General features: G+C 40.0%; 1 protein-coding gene and 1 long non-coding RNA gene across 6 annotated transcripts in view; one reads left to right on the top strand and one right to left on the bottom strand.

The window, feature by feature from the left end:
- Nucleotides 1-22,472, top strand: part of megf6b (multiple EGF-like-domains 6b) — a 93,715-nt gene that overhangs the window by 46,226 nt on the left and 25,017 nt on the right. For 4 of the 5 annotated variants that reach the window (XM_054785821.1, XM_054785819.1, XM_054785820.1 and 1 more), the window contains exons 5-6: nucleotides 8,850-8,972; nucleotides 18,881-19,003. In XM_054785821.1, the coding sequence (XP_054641796.1) occupies nucleotides 8,850-8,972; nucleotides 18,881-19,003 (246 nt within the window). Of the gene's footprint in view, nucleotides 1-8,849; nucleotides 8,973-15,427; nucleotides 15,824-18,880; nucleotides 19,004-22,472 lie in introns of those variants that run through there. The other variant, XM_054785822.1, reaches the window with a different exon arrangement.
- LOC129186998 (uncharacterized) lies at nucleotides 8,661-14,994 on the bottom strand. Its single transcript, XR_008572331.1, has 3 exons — nucleotides 14,880-14,994; nucleotides 13,180-13,273; nucleotides 8,661-8,964 (listed from the first exon to the last, which is right to left on the bottom strand). It is a non-coding gene; the product is annotated as an uncharacterized LOC129186998 (long non-coding RNA).

The following is a 22,472-nucleotide window of genomic DNA, read 5'->3' as shown; positions in this document are numbered from 1 at the left end:
TAAATTGAATATTTTCATAGTTAGAGCATAGAAAACCTGTTTAGGACCTTGTCAATACAGTTTTTAACATTATTAGAGCCCTCTAAACATGAAATAACACCCCTATAAGTCAGCTTTACATTCATATTACTCAATATAGTTCAATACATAAAGAAGACTTGCTCGTGTGTGGTGCTATAAATGTGTTCCTTTGGGGAGCAGAGTGAGTGGCGGACAGGAAGTGATGTCGAGGGTTCAGAGCTGAGCGTCATCTTGCCGTGGGTTACGTCTGCAACAGTAGCCCCTGTTCTTTTTTTTTAAATTAGGGATTATTGTGCCTGTTATGAGATAATTCAAACCTGCAATAAAATCCTGTTGTTCCAGTGATCAAGTCTGGTGCTTGTGTGTCTCACCCAACATTACAATAACATTACTGGCACCTAGTGACGAGTGTTGAATACTACATCAGCATATTTGAATGCGTCTTTTGAATGCCTTTCATTTGTATTTTACTTAATTTATCCATTTTTATGCTTGTAATGCGGTATAGAAAATGGATGGATGAGTGGATGCATGCTTAGTTTAGGCCAAAAACATGTAACGTTAGCCTAAATATGCACATGTTTGAAGTAATAATAGGCCTGGTTTAACCACAAAACATGATATATTAATTCATAGTTAGTTTTGTAAAACCCCTATAGAGTGAAACTGCAAAATTTGAACCGCAAATTGGCGAGAGACAACTGTATACGTAATTTTTGTGTGAAAATGCACCTCGTTCCCTTTTTGTTGTGGGTTGGTGATAAAAGCTAGTTCATGTCTTGGGAAGAAGAGTTGCTCAAAAACAAAATACATGTGTTTTAATTCTCTGCTTATCTGAGTGATAGCCTGACAGCCAAGCGCGAAGTTTCAGCACTAACCTTATGTTTCTTGTCCTGCTCAACTAAAAATCTAACCAAAAATGACTCACAACATCTCCTCTTTGCTGCATTGACTTTGTGTCCACAGATGATGAACACAAGGTAATCAAAGCACTATTTTCCTCATGTATAAATTCAGTACTATAGCATGACAATGAGAATAAATCAGACAAAAAACAGTTAAAGTTGTGATTTTTACTTTAAAATGTGCATAATGTGACTTTCCGGTGTGATTGTTAAGGTCATTAAGTATAAAACAGTCCAAAAAAGAAAGTTTTGTCTTTAATTACTGGATTAAAGGGGTCTTTCTTTTTTATCCCTCTCCGATTACACAAGCAATGCACTGCAATGGCCACAATTACAGGGCGTCGGGAAGTGAGTCACACCCATAAGGCACTTAAACAGCATCAATGGGATCAGGGTTTTCAATTATGCATAATAAATAGTCTTCTGGAAGTGAGAACAGGAGGAAAAAGTGAGCAAGTGTGGTTGGAAGTGTTAGGCTTCACAATATGGGTGTTAACTACAAATGAAGCCTAACGTGGCATAATGCATAATATACTTTATTGCAAATGAGAGGGCAATGCAGAATTAAAAGTCTAGCCCAATCTCCTTGATTGATTGGTGGGCCGCCCGCCACAAATAGATTTGGCACTACCTGTTTGCCTTCGCTCATAAACACATTATAACGGGACTGTCTGTGAAGCAGACAGTGGAGCTTGCCATCACAACTCTATAGTAGGTGCAGCATGCATTGTAACTCTGCTTCTCTCATCCGCACATGGTCTGCCAGAGAATAAGAAGATGTAGCGGGAGGGATCGGTGTTGCCAACTTGCCAATTTTTATTTTAAATTTTTACTTTTTCAAACAAGCGCGTCGTGACAAATTTAGTGATGAGGCTCTCACATGAAAGCATGTAATGCTCATTTCAACGAGCACAAGGTGCTGCAGTGCGCTCCTACTCCATCGAAAGCACTCACAGGTGGCTCCGTCTAGTTTGTGACATTAAAAAAAACAACAACAAAAAGATGTGACAGGCAAAATATTTTTTACTCTGTTTTTACTTTTCTACTGTGTTTATCTCCCACAACATTATTCCTCTCTTCTACAGCGTCTATTACAATTACATGCAAATGCCTCATGGTCAATTATGCAAATCAGACAATCATCATCAAACCTTACCTTTGTGCATTCCCACATAGTATCAGCATTTGGGAATGTAACTGTTACTATATGGTCCTAGCATGTATGTAAAACCATAAAACGTTAGTTTTGGAATTGCAGTTCTGAGCTGTCTCTTTTTTTATCTGTTTTTATATCTTTAGAGCGCACAAAAAGAAAAAGACATTTGTTCATGTCTCACATAAATATTGTGGCTGATGGGCAAAATTCCCCCAAAAAACTGTAGTTTTCCTTTAAGGTTACTTTTACCTTCACGGAAGACTTGATTCTTGACGTGCTTGTCCCCAAAGACACAATGTGGCAGCGAGATGAACCACCACCACTTTCCTGTTTTGCCATGAGTTGTTTCTTGAATTCAGTAGTGTTTCTCACTTAAATACTGTAACCCAAAATGGAGCCAAAGAAAGTTGTAAGTGCCAGAATTTTGATTAGGAAGGTGAGAGCCACTATTGAATTCAAGAAATAACTCATGACAAAACAGGAAGTGTCCATGGGATGTCTCGCTGCCACACTGTGTCTTTGGGAACAGTAGTCTTTAGTGAAGGTAAAAGTAACCTTAAATGTTTATTTGTCTCTTTCATTTTGCAATTTATATGCATTTTGGAATTGTTTTATGCATGTAAAACTATAATTATGAATGCATAAACACGTCTTGTGTTAACAATGGTTTTTGAGAGTCAACTGACAATGACATCATAGACAGGTAGCGTAATTTTTGGATGCGAACAAGGAAGGACATTTTCTGATAAAAAAAAACAAAACAACATACAGTCGTCCTTTGTTGCATCGCACTTCGAAGAGCGCGCCCTCACTCTATCGCGTTTTTTAGAAAATTAGTTAATAAATGATTGCTGTTTTGTGGATGAATATGGTCTATTATTAGTAAAAAAAAAATACATATTTGCACACAGCAGCAATAGAGTAGTATTCTACATTGGTATCTAGGGGTCAGTAATGTTACATTGATGAGACAATAGCCATAAAGTACGCTGTCTATGCTAAAGTGTGAGTCTTATCTTACCTTATTTATGCCTAAAATCACTTGTTATCTATTATTATTTCTACTATATTGGGAAATACAAGTGTAAAGGCGACTTTTTTTGACGTTATTTCATGTCAACAGGGCTCTAATAATGGTAAAACAGGTTTTTAGAAGGTCTATTTGAACTACGAAAATACTCATTACTACTTACTACATACTGCTTAGCGGGAATTCACTTATCGGGTCAGGTCTGGAACCATTTAACTGTGCTAAAGGAGGGTGGATTGTATTAAGAATATGATAGACTCACACAGTTTATTAACAACACGACAAGACCCAAGCCATATTGTACGCTAACCAAAAAATACGTACATGCAAACCGAGGCAAAATTGTGGAGAGAATTTTCGATGTTAACCAAAAAACATTCTAACCAAGGCAGACGCTAACCTAGGTTCCACTGTACAGCGGTATTGTATTGGAAGTGAAAAAGTTGCATCGGGACATCCCTACCTTTGAGACACTTTTTTTTTCTGTCTCCAGGTCAATGGAGTGTATGAGTGTGTGAGAGTGACAGGAAGAAAAGATCATGAGGGGAATAACTTGTCGGTTTGCAGGTATAATTCTTTAGTTCCCATATACTGTACAGTATAAGGCAACGCCTTTTTCTAAGGGAAGAACTTGTCTTATATTAGGGTGAATACAGTGAATTATTGCATGCGCAGAGGAATGGTTACCTACAGCCACCGTCTAAAGTTGTACATCTTGTGGAGCCTACATAGTCGACATCCTCTCAGCACTTTGGTAAATGGAAGCAGCTGTCAGTTTGCCAACCAGAAATGAACACTTGTGAAACCCAGCAGGCTTTTTAGATCAGCCCCCTAAGAGGAAACAGGTATCCATGTCTCCCCCACCCCCCTTTCCCACACAACCCTCTCCTGATCCTGTATGAATACTGCAATTTTCCGGCCCCTTGCTCCTGAGATAATAATCTAGTGTGGAGGTTTTAGTGGGCTCTCTCTTAGCCACTCGTGGTCAACTGGGACATTTGCGTGGTGGTCCTTCCCAAGAGAGCGGTGGTGTTATCGCAGGAAGTCGCACAATGCAGCAATGCTGGAATGTAAGTAAAGCCCTCAGCTGCAGCTGAGCAGTTGTGGGGGGTATGTCCATGCAATCACATCTTTTTTGTCCAACTTATTTGTTTTTCCATTCTTTTCCACATTTTTGCAGGCTTTTCTCAGGCGTTTGTTTAGGGTTTCACTTAATAGAAGACACAACAGCAGTAAGCACTCAGGATTTTGCTCCTAATGATGTTTGATGTTGTTATCCGCCCGGAACGTTGCGTAGATGCTCCAGCGGGAGTGGAAACATTGGAAAGTGGAACCTCCAAAGTCAAACATGGCACAAAATACAGGACTCAAAAGTCAAACAGAACTTGGACAGTTGAACAGTCGTCATGCATTAAAATGGTTAACTCTAATTTTGCTTTTTTTAATGACATCCGTGGTGTCGATGAGGAAAAGTGTGATGATAACCATAGAACCAGAAATTGTAACATTTTGTAACACAGAAAAGGGTCTAGCTGCTACAAATGGAACATTTCATTGTCTTTTTCTACTTCACAGCTACCAATGTCAAATACAGTAATCGTTTATTGCAGTTAATTGGTTCCAGACCCCACCATGATAAGTGAATTCCGTGAAGTAGGATTCCTGCTTTATAAATGGATTATTTTTGTAGTAATGGCATAGAAAACCTATTTACGATCTTCTAAATACGTTTTTAAACATTGTTAGAGCCCTCTAGACATAAAATAACACCCCTGTAGTCACCTTTATACTCATAAATAAAATGAGTAAATAAGCCATTTAAGACATGAATACAACTCATGCTTGTGTGTGTCACAGTAAATGGGTAGTAGGGGAGCAGAATGGGTGGCCGCGATTCGAACAGCGATGTGGTGAGGGATGACTTTATATGTTTTAAACAATACAGAAAAAACTACTACCAGTAAAATAAAAGCCACTGGGTGATAGTATCACTCTAGAACAGAGGTCTTCAATTAAAGTGGAGTAAGGTCCGTTTATCATCAAAGGTCCGAATCTCATTTTGCCTTACATTGCATCAAGCAGACTATCTTCCCCACTCGTCTGAAACACTTTCAGTTTGTAACTAATAAATTGGAGGCTAACTACTTAGCGCTGTAGCTTGGTATAGGTTGTGAGCGGTGGCCGTCTCTACAGGGATGTTATTTCATGTCTACAGGACTCTAATAATGGTAAACATTTTATTTAGAAAGTCATAAACAGGTTTTCTAGGCGCTTCACTAGGAAAATATTCCAATTATTAATACTGAAAAATTACTTATCACAGTCGGGTCTGGAACCAATTACCCTTGATAAACAAAGGACGACTGTATTAGTTTTTTTTTGTCCATTACGGTCCATTTACAACTATGGGTTAGGGTTAGGTACTGTCCATTTACCCTAACTCTAAGTGTTTAAGCGGTTTTGGTTTTAAGAGAGCTGTCTGTGATATTAAAAGAAAACCTGCGCAAATAGTCAAAAATGTTGCAGACTACGAGGCCAAATTGTCATGATTGTGCTTCATAAGCCAGAACATAGTGTCCCTCTGTGAAAGTTGAGCAGGTTTAAGATGTTTAGCGCCAAACACTCACAGATCATTTTAAAAATTGTTTGAAAATTGTTTCGTTGCCTTAACAGCACAAATCTGTGTGACGCCAAATCTGTGTGAAGACTGCAGAGGTCCAAGAGGACTGTTGCACCACGTATATTGCATAGGTGAAGTTCAACCACATGGTCAAACAGTCTTTGCTCGACCTTATGCCTTGAACTTTGACACTGGCCCCGTGGAGCAGGCTGAGTTGTTTTAGTCATTGGATCTCCTTTTTGAAAATAACGATCAATACGATCTACTGGAGGCTCACGTCAGGGAGGCGAAACCTCTGTGATTCTTGGGGGGGAAAAAATGAGTTTCTTGCCTCTTAGATGTGTCCTCTGCTGGAGTTTGAATTGTGGTGAAGCAATGATTGATCAGCAAGTGCAATATTGATGTTAGATGACAAGACGAATGTCTCATTGTTGCCCCCTGGAGACCACCCTTAGAGGTCACTGAAGTTTATGAGGTCATTTGTAATGCACTGAGAGGAACACGGATATTTCCTAATTGATTGGATTGTCCTACAGGAAAACTTTAGCCCTCATATCTTCACAGAAGAAATGCCCTATGGCTTTCTTCTCCACACAAATATCTTTAGACCATTACATATTTGTCTCCTGACTCAACATTCCTGCGATCTTATTGGGCAGAAAGTGTTGGAGAATGATGAGCGTGACACTGACCCTAGACACAATCCTGCTACACAGGTGTGTGTCCTCAGGGGTCGAGGCTGCTAATGGTGTGTGTGTGGGTGGGGGGTGGGATCCAGCTCCTCACACAAAGGCAGCAAGCGCTGCAGGATCCCTCAGGATCCCGTCTTCCTGCCCTTGACTCTAGCACGCATCCTGCTGGTGGACCTTCACAGGTCTGCTTTAGGCTACATTCACACTTATCATGTTTGGTTCGGGTATAATGAACTCTGGTGCGTTCACTCTGCCGGTACGGCTCATTTGGCCGAGGGTACCAAACAAGCCAACAAGAGTCTTCAATAAAGGTAAAAGTGATGAAAGGTAAAAGTTAAATGTTAATGTTTTTAATCTATTTCATTGGTCACTTATGTGTATTTCACAATGTTTTCTGCATGTAAAAGCGGCCCAATGAAGTCATTACTATGCGTGTGTTCTTTACTGTGCAGCCTTTGGTCCAATGACAAAAATACCAGTGAGGACCAGAGTGCCCAACCACCAGTCTTTGTGTTTGCAGCACATTCCAAACCAAAATGATTTCTCCAGGCTGGTTGGTGCAGTGCTGCTCTTGTTAAGAGGTGTTTTTCCATTCCAACATTCACCTGTAGTGACAGAAATAACTCGAATGCTGGAAAGTAGACCTCCACCAAGGCCAAACCACACTCATTTGGACCAAATTCTACACGTTCGTAGTGAGATACACAATTCCTACTTATGCCTGATTTTAATACTGTAGTCAAGATGCATGCATTACTCACTGAGAAATAAATAAAAAATGTCTGTGCTGAAAAAAAGTGAAATAAAATTCCTGGATCCGTCCACTAATTTTTGGATTCTGAAAAAAAAATTATTACATTTGTATTTTTGTATTTTTCTCCTCATAGAAAACAACAACACTTTTCTCTTTTTTTAGGCCCGAAGACAAAGTGTGTGAAGGACCTCTTCTTATTATCGAAGTTCTTTTGATTGTGTTTTCTGTGATCAATTTTTAACTATAATTATCGTCAGTATATTATCACATTTTTGTATGTTTAATGAATTTAACTATTCTTATTCTTGATGTCTTCAGTTTGCATGTGATGTGATTTAATCCATGTTTTGTATGAAAATTGATGGATTGAGTGAAAATTAATCATGTTTGTGTAATTCCAAACAACAAACAGTAACCCCTTTCACACAGAGATCATGTGTACTGTAATTGCAGTATCAGCGTGTTTGTTAGCCTGTGCCTTTTATACAGAACCTGGCCAAAGTAGGATATTACTGTGATTGTGTGCGCTTTGCAATACCTACACAGGTGGCTCTAGTACTCCAGTACCTCCAAAGCTGGAAAATTCCTGGGTCGACTTCATCATCCTATTTTGTGGTGCCTTTTATACAGCGCACACAGGAGCAATTCTTGTAAAAAGTCATACAGGCAGTGCAAATGGGTTTTTTGATGTAGCAGTGGCCCTTATACCGCGATGGTGGAAAGTGGTATTACAAGCTAGGACCGCTGGGAACTGACCTTTTTTCCAAATTACAAACTGTGCCTTTAAACCACGCTGTTGCATAGACTTGGAGTGTAGCGCACATTGTACAGTATATGTGTTTAGTGTTTGGTTGTGGTTTTTTTGTGTGGATATGGCAGGTATTATTTTTTTTACTTTTTGTGTGTGTGTGTGTGTGTGTGTCTGGGTGTGTGTGTGTGTGTGTGTGTGTGTGTGGGTGGGTGGGTGGGGGGGTGAAGTAGTCCAGATGTAAACTGGAAAAGTAGCTTCACTCGCCAGTTGGCAGATCTTCTTCTTCACAGTTTTTTTTTTGTTTTGGCTTTGAGAAAATAATAGTAAAAACTAATTGTTGCTGCCGTCTGATTGACTCCATGCGCGCCAGGATTCCGTCCAAGATGGGTTTTTTTTTGATGACCTTGTTAATCATTCAGCCCAATGTCATCAAGTCTATAGCTTTAAAAATTCACATCGTATTTTAAAGTTACAATATAAGGGCCGTTCTGTGATCGTTTTTAATTTAGCCTCATTATGCAGAAACTGTGCATGTTGAACTGTCAGCACGTGAGTCAGACTGTTATTATGGGCCGTCTGCAAAGCAAAGATTCTATCTGGTTGACTTGATGACAACTCTGGCATGATATTTAGCTGCTGGAGAGCAAATGTGTGGTAAAAAGAGGTTACACAGAATACAGGAACATTTTAATGGAACATTTTAAAGCATCTTATTTCTTTCCTGCCTTATTTTGAAGAGTCATGTAGGAAAATTGTCTTCTTGAGCACTTTTAGCACTTTTCAGACATTTCAAACGTAATCAAATTGGCACCTGTTCCTGCTCAAAAATATCTTCTAAACCTACATCCTGACTTCTGTGGTTTATCTGCTTGCAATTTTCCCGACCGGCGTATTAACCTTTTCCTTGTTTCTCATATCAGATGTGAATGAATGCGAGGAGACCAACGGAGGATGTGAAGCTCTCTGCTGCAACACCATCGGAAGCTTTTACTGCCGCTGTCCCGCTGGATTCCAACTAGGCCAAGATGCCAAAACCTGTCAAGGTGAGTCCAGTACTTTATGTTAGGTACACCTGCATTGTCTAATGAGATCTAATACAAGACATGCACCAAAGATTAGGCAGATGCAAACATAATATTTGTTTTGTTGTTACAAAAAACCCCCACAAAACAATACATCGTGTATATACAGTATACTAGGGGTGTAACGGTTCACATGGATGTATTGACCCATTTCGGTTCTGTATGTTCGGTTCGGTCCGCTTGCGTACCGTTTTGGTTATATTTTATGCTATTTTTCTCATTAAATTTATTACTAGAGTGATCTAAGCGCTTCACATGGAACTAAAGTCCTGGGCGAGTTTCCGCACGGACGCCTCTGAGTGTCGGACACTACTGTCTGAGGGGGAAAAATGCTAGTAACTCGCAGGCGTGACAAATGGCATCATGGCAAATGCAAGCGAGAAGCCTGAGCTGGAAGACCCTCCCTTTTCACTACGGTCTTTTGTTTGGGAACACTTTGGCAAATGTACCTTTAGTTATACCAAGCATTAAAACGGATCAATAAACTGACGAAACAAAGGTGGTCTAATAGTTTTCCCATGACTATAAATGATTAAAGTTCTTGACCCTCGCTACCAAAATACCATCACGTCATCACTTTAGACAGAAAGTTATACCAGCACTTTATGAAAAAGCTAAAAGTGATGTCGTCAACGAGCTATCACATGTGTCCGCATACAAGTGTCCCAACTAACGAGTGTTTTTTAGATGCGAGGCGGCTGATTTTTTGCTTTGAACTGCGAGCTAAAATTTGGGTTATGAGCTGCTAATTACCGGCAGGCATAGCCGAGTACATCTATTTGCGGTGTCAAAGGCGGACCAAGGTGAACGTGAGCGAGCACGGGCAGTTCTCAATGAGATGGGAGTAAAAGGCTCATGAGGGAATTTATTAGTTATTATTACCTCCGCCAAGCACAGCGCAAAGCACAAGCGCAGCATGGAGGTTATGTTTTTGCCCGCGTTTATCTGTTTCTCTGTTTGTGTTCTAAGTAACTTGGAAAGTTCTTAATGGGTTGTCAGGAATTGTCAGAATTGGGATATGGAAGAACTGATAAAATTTTGGTGGTGATCCAAAATCAGAAATTCAAAATTTTCCCAAAATTCACCCTTTTTTCCTGCAACTAAATATTACCTGCTACAACTGTCACATTTCTCAACCGATTCACCTCAACATCAACTCATTGAACAAAGTCAGCGACATTCGTGCTATTAACGGCAGCACAAAAATTCCCACATTTTTTTCTTCCGGAACACAAAATTCCTTTGATCTCTGTTAATCGTTTGCCCTAAGAAATCTCAAAGACCCTTCAGTTAGTCCAAAATACTGCTGCACGAGTTTTAACTGGAACAGGAGGAATCATTATCATCAGAATCATCACCCGTATTAGCCTCAATGCAATGGTTATCTGTAAAATTAAGAATTGACTTTCAAATTCTCCTTCTCACATATAAAGCACTACACAGCCAGGCAGTGGCAGAGCCACACATTTTGCATTGGGGTGGCCAAGCTGAGACCATTACTCACATAGCGGTGGCAATAAGTTGATACCTGAATTGTCTCGATGGCCAGTGGGGTGGGGGGCGGAGAGTGACAAGGGGTGGCCACCCCTTAGCTCCGCCACTGCTTTTGGACCATCTGTTAGAGCAATTAGTAGCTGAGCAGTGTGCCGAGGACATGTTTTAAATGCATAGTTTCTGAATTCTGCTCCTCATCATGGCGGCCAAACCCGCACAGGGCATAATTCACAAGTAAATGCCGATCGGCACGCCTGTTTTACCTCGAGGCTTCGTGGTTTACATGCCCACTCATGCTGCTACAGAGAGCTTCCATTATTAACAGATTTATGTGCTGAATCACGCTTCAGAATTTAAGTCAAAGTCAACACAGAAAGTGAGAAAACTTGACCGGAAGCGTCCAAAGTAATCATGGAAAATGTACCTATCACTTGCAGTTCATGCAAGACGCGGTTTTATCGACAGCTCCTCCACAAAATAGGCAGCGCTCACTCGGAAATTTGTGTGCTGCAGTGAAATGTGTCCAAGCGGAAACGGCGGTTAGACTGAACTAATGTTTTGCACCACAGAGCTGCATTTGTCAAAATGGTCCCCAAGCTGTGGGAGTGGCCACTGTGGTTTAACCCAGTAGAAAACTTTGCTCCCAAAATTTACAACTACTTGCCACTCCTACAATTTTTAGAAGTAGAAAGGGAGGTAGAGCATTTAGTTATCAGGCTCCTCTGTTATGGAACCATCTCCCCGATTCAATCTGGGGGGAAGAGACCCTCTCCCTATTTAAAAGTAAACTTAAAGGGATAGTTCGGATATTTTGACATGAAGTTGTATGACATCCCCATCAGCATTGTAGTCCAATAACAGAGGCTTACCCCCCACTTGGTCTCCGAAATCCAGTCCTGGTCGGATTTCGGTGATGAGAAACGTAGTTCCGGTTAGTTGCTGGGGACAATTAAGTAAAGAGTTTGGCTTCTCCAAACAATGTGCGTCCAAAAGAGAACACATTTGCATCACAAAAATGCCTTCTCAAAAAATCTGACCTCACAAAACGCTGGGCGTTATACAAGTATATGTCTCCCGCCGTATCCCAGGGTGAGCACACTCGCATCATCTTCCGCTATGGAACACATATGTAAAGAACATGGCCGCAGAGAGCAAATGTGTGGTTAAAAACACATAAGTGCACAGGCGACAGTGCGCAGGGAGACATACTGTATAACGGCGAGTGTTTTGTGAGGTCCGATTTTTTTTGATGCAACTGTATTACTCTTTTGAATGCACATTGTTTGGATATATATTTGATAAAATAAAAGAAATCAATAAAATAAATAGAAAAAACATATATATATTCAGACACAACCGTGATAAGTGAATTGCGAAGTAGGATTCAATATTAATAAATTGAATATTTTTGTAGTTAGAGCATAGAAAACCTGGTGACTTTATAACTTTCTAAATACGGTTACCATTATTAGAACCCTGTAGACATATATGATATGGGTTATTAATAGATTGTGAAGATGTACCTATTATTGTGTGTTCCAGCTTGAATCATGCCTTGTCATGTAATGTTACTGTGGCCCACTAGAGGTGATAGTGAGTCAAATCCAATGCGAACAAAATCACATTTCCTCATGTCCAAAATGCTAAAAACATCCTGACAGTGCAGTTTTGTGACCAAGAGAGCTTAAATGTTTAGCTGTGTTTCACTCCTCTCTGTTCTTTTTTTTGTTCTTCCTTCTTCCAAATTTCCACTCATGACAAACCCAGAACGTCTTCCCTACATGTTCCCAAGGGGATGTTCTTGTTTTATTCTCATGCCATAGTTTTGATGTTTGCGATGAAGGACTGTCAGCGTGCGGTTGGTTTGATTGGAGAAATAATCACTGGAGGGACTCATTGAGAGATCTTATCCACGCTATGGTTATTAGAATAGGAACATTGCAGCAGATGGCTTTTATAGCCTTCTACTCTCTGTCACCGGTGGGCAAAGAGCAGCGTTTAGCTTTGAATAGCAGTGCTGTATGTTTAAAAGATGAAATACTGTACTGTGTGTGAAAATATGCGTGCGATTTGGCATGTAAACCTGCCGGCAGTGACAAAAAAACAACACATCTTTTGTTCAGTTCAATGTGTAAAACAGCAACAAATGTTATTCGAGAGTCTCATATCCTGGTCAGTTTTTATCATGTTAGTTTTGCAGCACAGTATAAGACTCCAACCATGGCTTTAACATTTTAGCCGTCACGCCGAATAAACTTTATGGCTCGCACCGAGTGATGCTCTGCCAGTGTTGGGCAGCTGAACTAACAGCTAGCGGCGCCTGTATGTTAGCGTCAAAATAAACATCTATGTGATTGATCACCAGTCCAGGTGTAGAACTGTACTGCATCAAAATGAAAGGTGGTTCTCGTTTCCACCATGCATCATCATTGCTTTTCTATTGGATTAGATCAGGGGTGTCAAAAAAAACAGAGGAATGAGGGCCACTTTGATACTCTTTGCCTTTTACCTGTTTATTAAAACCCATTCAATGCAGTTTAGGGATCACACACGATTTATGGATAAACCGTGGTTTTATTTTTTTTATTTTTGTCTTGACAAAAAGGACTACAGTCAAAATTTTAGGTCAAGATAGGCTAAGAAGTTGAATATATTTGAAAGAAAAATGCCTTACATTTCAGCTCTGTGTTAAAAGTCGGACACCCCTGCATTACATGCTGCAGGTGTGCCCAATGAAGTGTCTGGTGAGTTAACTTCTGCTGCTGCTTCTGAAATGACAAAAAATAATCGTGAGCATTTTTGTTTTTGGAGTCCAAAAGTCTCATTCCTCTCTCAGATGTTTGGTTTAGAAATATAGAATTTCAACTTTTGCCAAGTTTTCAAGCCCACATTGTTTTCCATATGCATGTCAGCATCAAAAGGAGAAACGTATTTGCTCTGTTCGTATCACCTGGCTGATGGCTTCTCTCAAAAAAAAAAACCCAAGTCTACTTTAAGTTATTTTCACTAGTAGGTGAAGTTTATGTAGTAGATATACTATTAACAGTTTATAAGTCGCATTTTTCTAAGTAATCATTTTTCTGCCTATGCTACTATTTTTGACCTGTAACTGGATTTGTTAACATGACAACAATGTTATGGAGCCGGAAAATGCAAACATTTGAACGATTTTGAACAAACAATAGTGTTTTACATGTCCCGTAATTGCAGAAAAGGGTCGCAGCGGCAACGCTAGCCAAGCAATAATAGCTCTGTAGTATTGCTATTAACTTCAGTCTCAGCAAATATCCATTAGCATCTCTAATTAGTGCCAGGTTTAAAAACACTGGCATTGACAACTGTGGCTGTAGGCAACCTCCTGATGTGTTTTTTTTTTACAACATTGGTTCTGCTGTGTTATGCCAATATACACATTAACAAATGACCATGTGGTCAAACAGAGGCATGTTTCCTTTCCACTTTCTCATGCACTCCAAATCATTGATAAAGTTGAAGAATGAAGTTGTTGTATAATAACTACATAATATTGATGTTCAGGAGGGCAAAGAAGGCAACTGCTTGTGTTGGGGTCCCCCTGGGAGTTGACAAATTTTGAACTTCTACAGCAGTGGCGTCATGCAAAGGGGTCGCCTGTGCATTTTGCCAGGGGCCCCAACACACTCTTGAATTGCCTCTAATGATATCTGGAAAAATAATGAACTATTCAGGGAAAAAAGTGTGCAAATCTCCATCAAATGACCATGCACGTATGTACCAAATTGACATAGATGTCAATATAAGCCGTGGATACTCAAGTATAATTTAACTGAGTGTATAAAAAAAAAGATTCATCACTTTGCTTAGGTTCTTCTCTGAACAGTGACGGTTCTGGCTTGAATGACGCCCTGGGCGGACCGACGCTGTACCCACCCCCCAACAAACACACACCCAAATAAATTTACACGACTAGTTTTTCTTCAAAAAGAATATTTTTTCAAACTATATTACATTTGACATTGATAAAAGATTAAAGATATAAAGATATATAATAATAAGCAAAAAAAAATTCATACAACACAAATAGAATGGAAACTAAATTTTTTGCAGTGCACAAACACTTCAGGTACAACCCCCCCAGCCCCTTTCCTCGAACTCAACACATACTCCCACATCTGCTGTTTAGCAAACGTTTTTTTCAACTGCAGAAGGCGCTCCAAAATATTTCACAAGCTCTCTTAAATTGCGTTTGATTCACATCCCTTTTATGCAATTAAAACTCTAGGTCAAGGAAACTAATGAAGCGTAGTTAGCGTATAGCCGCCAAGTAACGTTAACTTATTTGATCACATACATTCCATAATGTGGTGTACATAAAGTGATGCGAAAACTCCATACCTTTGTGTTTGGCCCGTTTCTCGTCTTCTCCTTTCCTCTTCTTTTTAAATTGTGCATCCGATGGTTGTGACTTTTTCTTTTCCACGTTTTGACAAAAATTTGTAGTGAAATAAGATTTGTTTGCGACTCTTGGTCTGTGATATAATTAACATAATATAATATTAAGAATGAAATATGTTTTATTTTTGAGCAATTATTGTTGTACTTTACTTATTTTTTACCTGTCATTAACCTGAGGGCTGAGGCACGGTGACACCCCCAGGTATGGTTTGATCCATGTCACGTGCTGGATGTGTGATGGCGTCTGAGCAGCATGAGGCGCGAGTATCCCACCTGTAGGGGGCGCCCATCTGCCACACATCCTCACTTGATGAGGAAATAAGTGCTGAACACAATAAATGGGATTTTTTTTTTTCTTCTTTCCCCCTTGCGACGCCCCCAAAAGAATGCGGCCCTGGGCAATTGCCCATGTGGCCCACAGCTAGAACCGCCACTGGCTCTGAATGAACTCTGGGAGAGTTGAAAGTAGTTGTGTGAGAGCTGAAAGGTGGAGGAGAGAGGGGAGGATCTTTTAATGCGGCGGACACACTGACTGGAGCTTTGGGAGGGTGAAAGTGTGAGAGGAAGATGGAAGGAGAGAAAACTCCAGAGTCAGATGTTCTAGCCTAAATGAGAGGTCACCACTTCTCAATGAACAGAAGAGCTCCTGTTTTTCATGATGATTTTTACATGCATTTGACAGGATTTCATTTCTTACTGGTTAATACTGCTACCCAGTGACAGCTAGTACAACATGGTGCCACTATCAGGATGGTGGATTTTCCTCCTGATCTCCATGGAAGCGTCTGCTGCAAACTATCCATACAGTTTCTATAGGAGGATGTGCTACAGGCCCCACTGCTTCTACGGTTACCATGGCTACAACCTAGCTAACAGGGCTGCAGGTAAGTGAGGACTTCCTGGCCAACTTCCACATTGAGCAATCCGAGCAGACTGAGAGTCTTCATAGCCTGACTGATATCAACTTGAAAACAGAAATTATCTGTCCACAGATTATCATCACTGAATATTTGCTAGGATGATGTAATATGAAATGAAATATGTTTTAAAGAACAATTTGCATTGCTTTGACAATACCGCCAGTGATGATATTCATATATTTTCCTTCTGGACATTATAAACAAACTGTATATGGGACCCTTTGCGGCTGAAGCACTAACACGCTGTCTGCTGAGCCAACAAGTCTGGAAGCACTGGGCTGGGAGCACAGAAGGGTTAGTGACGGGGGTGCCGGTGGCTTTCGGCAAGGCTGGCTGGATTTGTTTCCCAAACCAAAGCACGCCGTGCATGGAAAAATAAAAAAAAAAGAGGGACTAACTCTTGCCAGCTCCTGCAGATGAAGTGAGGCTGACGTTTGGCAAAGAAACACAAAGTTTCGACTCTCCTTTGTGCCCCAGACAGTGTATTTGTGGGATATGACTGGAAGTGGAGGGGTTCACGAGCAGGATCCGGCTCTATTGCTGGAACGCAAGTCCCTTTTTGCTCACGGAGCTGACTAGCCGTGTTTTTATTATAAATACAATCCGTGTGTTGAGTTGTCATAATTGAAAACACAGTTTTCCTCCACTATGTCTCTGTCAGCACAAAGGGAACTTCTGAAGTCAAATACCTGTGGATTTGTACAATGCCTACATCCAGTGCCATCTTTCATAGCGATTTGACCACAACAGACTAAACAGATCAAGGTTCCGCTACACTGGATTCATTAAAACATGGCTCATGTACTGTAGCTCATAACTAGACAAGCTAACTAATCAAAGGCAATAAAAAAAACACCCTCCCACCTTCCACGTTTACAGAGTCACGAAAGATATCTTGGGATGAATTTGTCTGTTTTTTAATGATGTTGAATCAAAATGTATTATTTGAGCTGTACCTTTATCCTGATCTGCACCAAAAGTTAATGGGCTCCTCCGTGACCCATTCACCATCCCGGTACAAACTTTCATTTTGTTTAAATTTTGTGTAATCTTTTAAATTTACATATTGAGAGGCTGTTATTTCTGAAATGTGAAAAACTATTTACATATAGCAACATTTTTTCATTTTAATCATAATTTGGAGTGCATGAGAAAGTGGCAAGGAAAATGTAGCTCTCTCTGAATTACACTACCAGTCAAAAATTTTGAGACACTTTATCATTTTAACATTATTAGATCCTCCAGACATGAAATGGCACCCCATAGTCACCTTTACACTCGTAAAGCTCAATATAGTACACATAAAAGACAGAAAATAAGCCATTTGAGACTTACATAAGACATAATATAGACTCATACATGTTAGCATTGGGAGAGTCACATTATCACTGAGCATTTCCTGCAGTGGCTGTTGTCCCAATGTAACATTACTGACACCTAATGACCAGTGTAAAATCCTGCATATGAACGAATGCGACTTCAGAATGCCTAGTATTTGTATTTTTGTTGATTTAGCCATTTTTATGTTTGAAAGTGCTTAATTTTAAAAAAATGCTGAATTTAAATATGTGAAATTTGCTTAAATAGCCATCTATCCATCCATTTTCTATACCGCTTTTCCTCATTAGGGTCGCGGGAGCATGCTGGAGCCCATCCCAGCCGATCGGATGACAGGCGGAGTACACCCTGTACTGGTCGCCAGCCAATCACATTCGCTTAAATATCCATTTTTAAAACATTTTTAATTAATAATAGGTCATAGTCAACCATGAAACAGCACTGATCTATTAATTAATATATTTTGAAAAATTCGAAAATCAAAGTGGTGACGGAAGTGGCGACTCTATTGCACAACACAGCAGAAACAGAACCAATGCTGTAGTTGTGGTAAAAAAAGCAAACTGCTCAGCCAGCATTAATAACGGTGATGACAACAGTACGGTAAGTGTAGTACGCGTTAGTTGCACACCAACGGCTAAGTAGCATAACCATCATTTTCAAGCGCATGCAGAGGAAGATGCTGACTGCTCATGACATTTTAAATGCAGCTACTGCCATCTTGTGGTGTTAATACAAAAACAACATCAGGAGATTTCCGACAGCCGCAGCTGTTAGACACCCCTGTGGTTATTTGTCTTTGTGGACGACACGCCCGGAGACTATAGAAGACTGAGGTGTACCTAATGTTGTGTCCAATGAATGTCCTTCTGTGCACTGCAGTGTGAACATAAAAGACAGCCATGTGGTGTGTAAAGTGCTCGATGGCGTCCAGATGCTCTTGTCCACTTGCCACATTGTCCCACACAGTGTGACAAAAACACTCTGGAAGCCAAATTCTTTGCTGAGGACTCCACACAGTCACTTTCATACAACACTAGATAGTAATTAAGACCAGATCACAGGCAAGACTATTAATATTGCTGCATTCTTCACATTGCCGCCTGGAGTGAATGCTGAACTGGATATTTAAGTATTTATGATGTGTTACCTGAGTTTATTGACAATAACCAGCCACAAGCCTCTCACTGGTTAATATAAACCTCACTTTTTTGTATTTATATAAGCAGTGAAGAGGTGAGCATCTCATGACGGTGGTTACAATATCTAAATCCTTTGACCTTTAAAACGTTTATGAACACAAATAGTCATCGTGGTCGTGTGCTTTGGCCACATAAAAAAGATCTTTTATTTGTTTCTAATTTCCTCTTCTGGCCTGGTGTATGTTTCCATGTGTTGGCTTCACCCGCAGGGGGAAAGCATTTACATGCGCGATAGTTGTTACCACATGGGGGATTTGCTGTGCTTCATTTGCATTGCAGCCTACTTTGCCTGCTCATTCATCATCTTCTCTTTTTTTCAAGGTACAACTCTTAACTCTTAAAGCGTAATTCCTCATGCAGCCTGGCAGCTCTACTGGAATTCCGTTTGCCATAATGACAGGGTTTAGTGAAATTGCAATGACTTCCCTTCCATCTCTCTCCCTGCTTCTGTATCCCCGTTTCCTCCTCCTTCCTCACACAGATATTGATGAATGCCAGGTCCACAATGGAGGCTGCCAGCACACGTGTGTTAACACCAGAGGCTCCTACTACTGTGAATGTCACATGGGGTCTCGCCTGCATGTCGACGGACGCACTTGCCTTCGTAAGTGCTTTATATGTGTGGATGGGCCAGCATCGCATCAACCTTTCATGGCTCTTTGAATGCTGATACCAGTAATAGCTGTTTTTATTTAAATCACCTGTCTACAGCAGGTCTAAATCACAGGTAGCCACACTCTGGGGCATGAAAATCACATTTAATACAGCACACATCAGAGCATTATGAAGGACGATTAGGACCACACTGAAATTAAAACTTCATTTAAACATTTTTTTTATAATGTTACAAGAAAAAAATGAAATGATGAAGCTATTACTCATAACTATTTTTGATTATAAGGAATAATACAAATAAGAGGTGAAAAACCATATATCAAAGTGGCACCTGTATCCTTCATTTTTGGAAAAACAATAAACCCCTGACTTTATCGTCTATATATCTCGAAAAAAAATAATGCTAATCGTTTAGTTACATCACATTCACCATCGCACAATTCAACATCGTCGGAAAAGGAGCAGGAAGAAGCACTGCTTATTTAATCCTACCTCTTCTCCATGCATCAGTCCTGTGTTTAACTTGTACCAGCTTACCATTGTCTTATAAGGGAAAAAAAGGGTAAGAATTCCTAATAGTAATGTTATTTTATTTGTAGATGAATTATATTTATATGCACAATATACAAATTTTCAATGGATGGCTACTTTCAAATAAATACTGTAGTGATCACTTGTAGTGTTAGTTGAGTGGAAATATTAGTTTTTGTTGTTTTGGTGTTTCTTCCAGATGGTTCAGTAAGTTACACCCTCATCTGGTTAGCATTGCTACCATGGACATGAAATGACAATATCAAATATAATGTTAGCAAGTGCAAATTTGAATCGACACGATACACTCACAGCTCACAAGAAGAGACAATACACAATTTCGTGTTCACGAGACGAGACGATATTTTAAAATGACTAAAACATTACTAAAACTACTACTACTAAAACTAAATATAGGACTGGGCAGGTGTTTTTCTTTAACTGAGTCACGCATCACATGACAAGCATGATGCGTTTAACTGTTGAACTTTTTTCCACAAATTGAAACCGGAACTAAAAATGATAAAAGTTAAAATAATTAAGACGGTTACAGCTGCTACTACTAATCATTCAAGCTGATGTGTATTTTCCATGTTGAGGTAGATTAGCTTTATGTTTACGCTGAAAGAACTTCAGTTCCAATGATGCTTAGCGTGCGGTACTAGGAAGTAAGTCTGAATTTGACGCTCGTATCACACGTTTTTTGATCTGACAAAGTTTGATCAAATTTAGAATTACTATAGCTTTTGCTTGGACATTAACACCGCCGCAGCTGTTCAACTCCGATGAAAGAAAACACCTACCGAGTGACGCTGCTAACAGGTAGGTTGGATTGCAAGGTTTATAGTGTGCATAAAGCACTTACTTTTTTTTCTTTGGAGTCCATGGTAGTTTTTAGCATTTTATGTACTTTTGTGTTTACCTTTTTATCTCACCTTAAAAACTTTTTGTCTTGCCTTGATTGATTCCCTTTTTTATAGTAAAGCCTCAGGTGTGTGACTGAACTGTTTTTTTTTTCATTTTGACATCATGTTTTTACTACATGTAGGGACTAAAATCACTCAAAAACCTTAAAACATTTTTTTCTCTAAAAATGTCTCAATTAGGATGCAAATATAAAATGTTTATTTCAAATTTCATGTACACATTTATGTAACAAGAAACATACATATAGTGAAATATTTGTGTTCATTCATTCATTTTCTGTGCCGCTTAATTCTCACGGGGGTATGCTGTAGCCTATCCCATCTGACTTTGGGCGAGTGGCAGGGTACACCCTGGACTGGTCGCCAACCAATCGCAGGGCAAATATATTACATTTTTAAAAATTAAATATTTTTACATTAATTATTATAATAATTTACCTTCAAAGTCAGGCAAGGGCTCAGGCAGTTAAAATTTTAGCTACTACAGACATACCAAGTAATTTACCATTTAATGTGCCATGAATCCCATCCTTGATCATGCAGAGGAAAAAATCAGGCCTGTGTTGGCTTTTCGAAGCCATTATATGGGTCTTCCTGCCAGTTGGCCATTTGATGACATTGTTGGCTCAACTTTTTCCCTCTCCCTCTTGAAGTAAATGGCTGTCGGTGCTTTGATTGATTGAGTTTTTTTCCCCACCAATAAAAAGGTGGTGTCAAGTTTGCCTGTTTACTTTTGATTAGAAAGCGAATACACAATGGCAAAAATAATTGTGAACCTTTTTGAACGTTAATCTGGTTTTATTTGACCAATTTTCACGATTTGAAGACTGGTAGGCAGTTTGAAGTCTGCGCTTTGGACGGGGATTGTCTGTGTGGCTGTGTCGTCATGCTACGCCACCTCACATGCGGCGCCTGCATTTTTTCACATCCACATGGTCAAAGACTTCTGAGAGACAAACCCGATGTATTGTCATTCATGTTCATGTATGAGAATGAGCCTTTACGTTGAACCCGTTGCATTCAAATGTATCACAAAGACTAGACATCATTAGTTGCGGATTGTTTAGTTTCCAAAATACCTATGATTAGCAGTCTTGTTTTACAACGCCTGTGTGCTATTAAGAAGCTTATAAAGGAGTATAAACTTGGCACTGCCGCCACAGTCAGCAATTGTCCTGTCTGGCATTCTCACGTCTCATGAGAGGGAATATACTGTGACTACACCGCAGCCAGACTGTCCCTCCGAGGTTCTCGTATGTGACAGCTGTTGTGTGAGGAGCTGTCCAATAATCAGCATTCACATGTGGACCGACTCCCAGGTGAAGCCCTTTCCGTGAGACTGCGCTTCAGCCATGTAGATAAAACTGTGCAGATGCCCTTCAGGAAAAAATGCAAAGTATGTTCACAAATAAATGGGGGAACTTTTTTTGTGTATAAAACGTTTTTTTCCCCTTTTACACATGCAGGACTGGTTAAAGGGCATTCCAATCAGCACAGCGTCAAAGCAGTGGAAAAGAACTACAGATGTACTTAGAATGCATTCATACTTCAGCTTTGCTTATCTTATCCAGCTCTGCATCTGCCCGCTGAGGTCAGACCAGTGCCACACACTTGGCGTGCGGCAAAATATTTAAGCTGGAAAGCGCTCAGAGGTTTAACTTGCGGCCGTGATGGATGGAGCTTGACTCCAGCCATTGACAACTGCCTTTCTTGTTTTCACCCGAGTGATTGCGGCCAGCATGGTGAGGCATGATTGAGCTGCTCGTGTTCTCATCAAGCCTGATTTATGGCTCATTTTGCGGCAGTGGTGCTCATCAAAGCAATGTCGATCATTGGGTGAATTGTTAGTTCATCTTTTGCAGAGCATCTAAAGTCTGGCCCCAGGGCCATTTGTGGCCCGCAGCTTGTTTTTGATGGGTCTGCATAGTTAAACTAAACACAACCTGCATTTGAACGGGTTGTGAAAAGTTTTGTACCTTGCAGACATTTATATATTTGTCA

Source organism: Dunckerocampus dactyliophorus, chromosome 8 (genome assembly GCF_027744805.1).
Source record: "Dunckerocampus dactyliophorus isolate RoL2022-P2 chromosome 8, RoL_Ddac_1.1, whole genome shotgun sequence".
Classification (NCBI taxonomy): domain Eukaryota; kingdom Metazoa; phylum Chordata; class Actinopteri; order Syngnathiformes; family Syngnathidae; genus Dunckerocampus; species Dunckerocampus dactyliophorus.
This window is presented reverse-complemented; position numbering and strand designations above follow the sequence as displayed.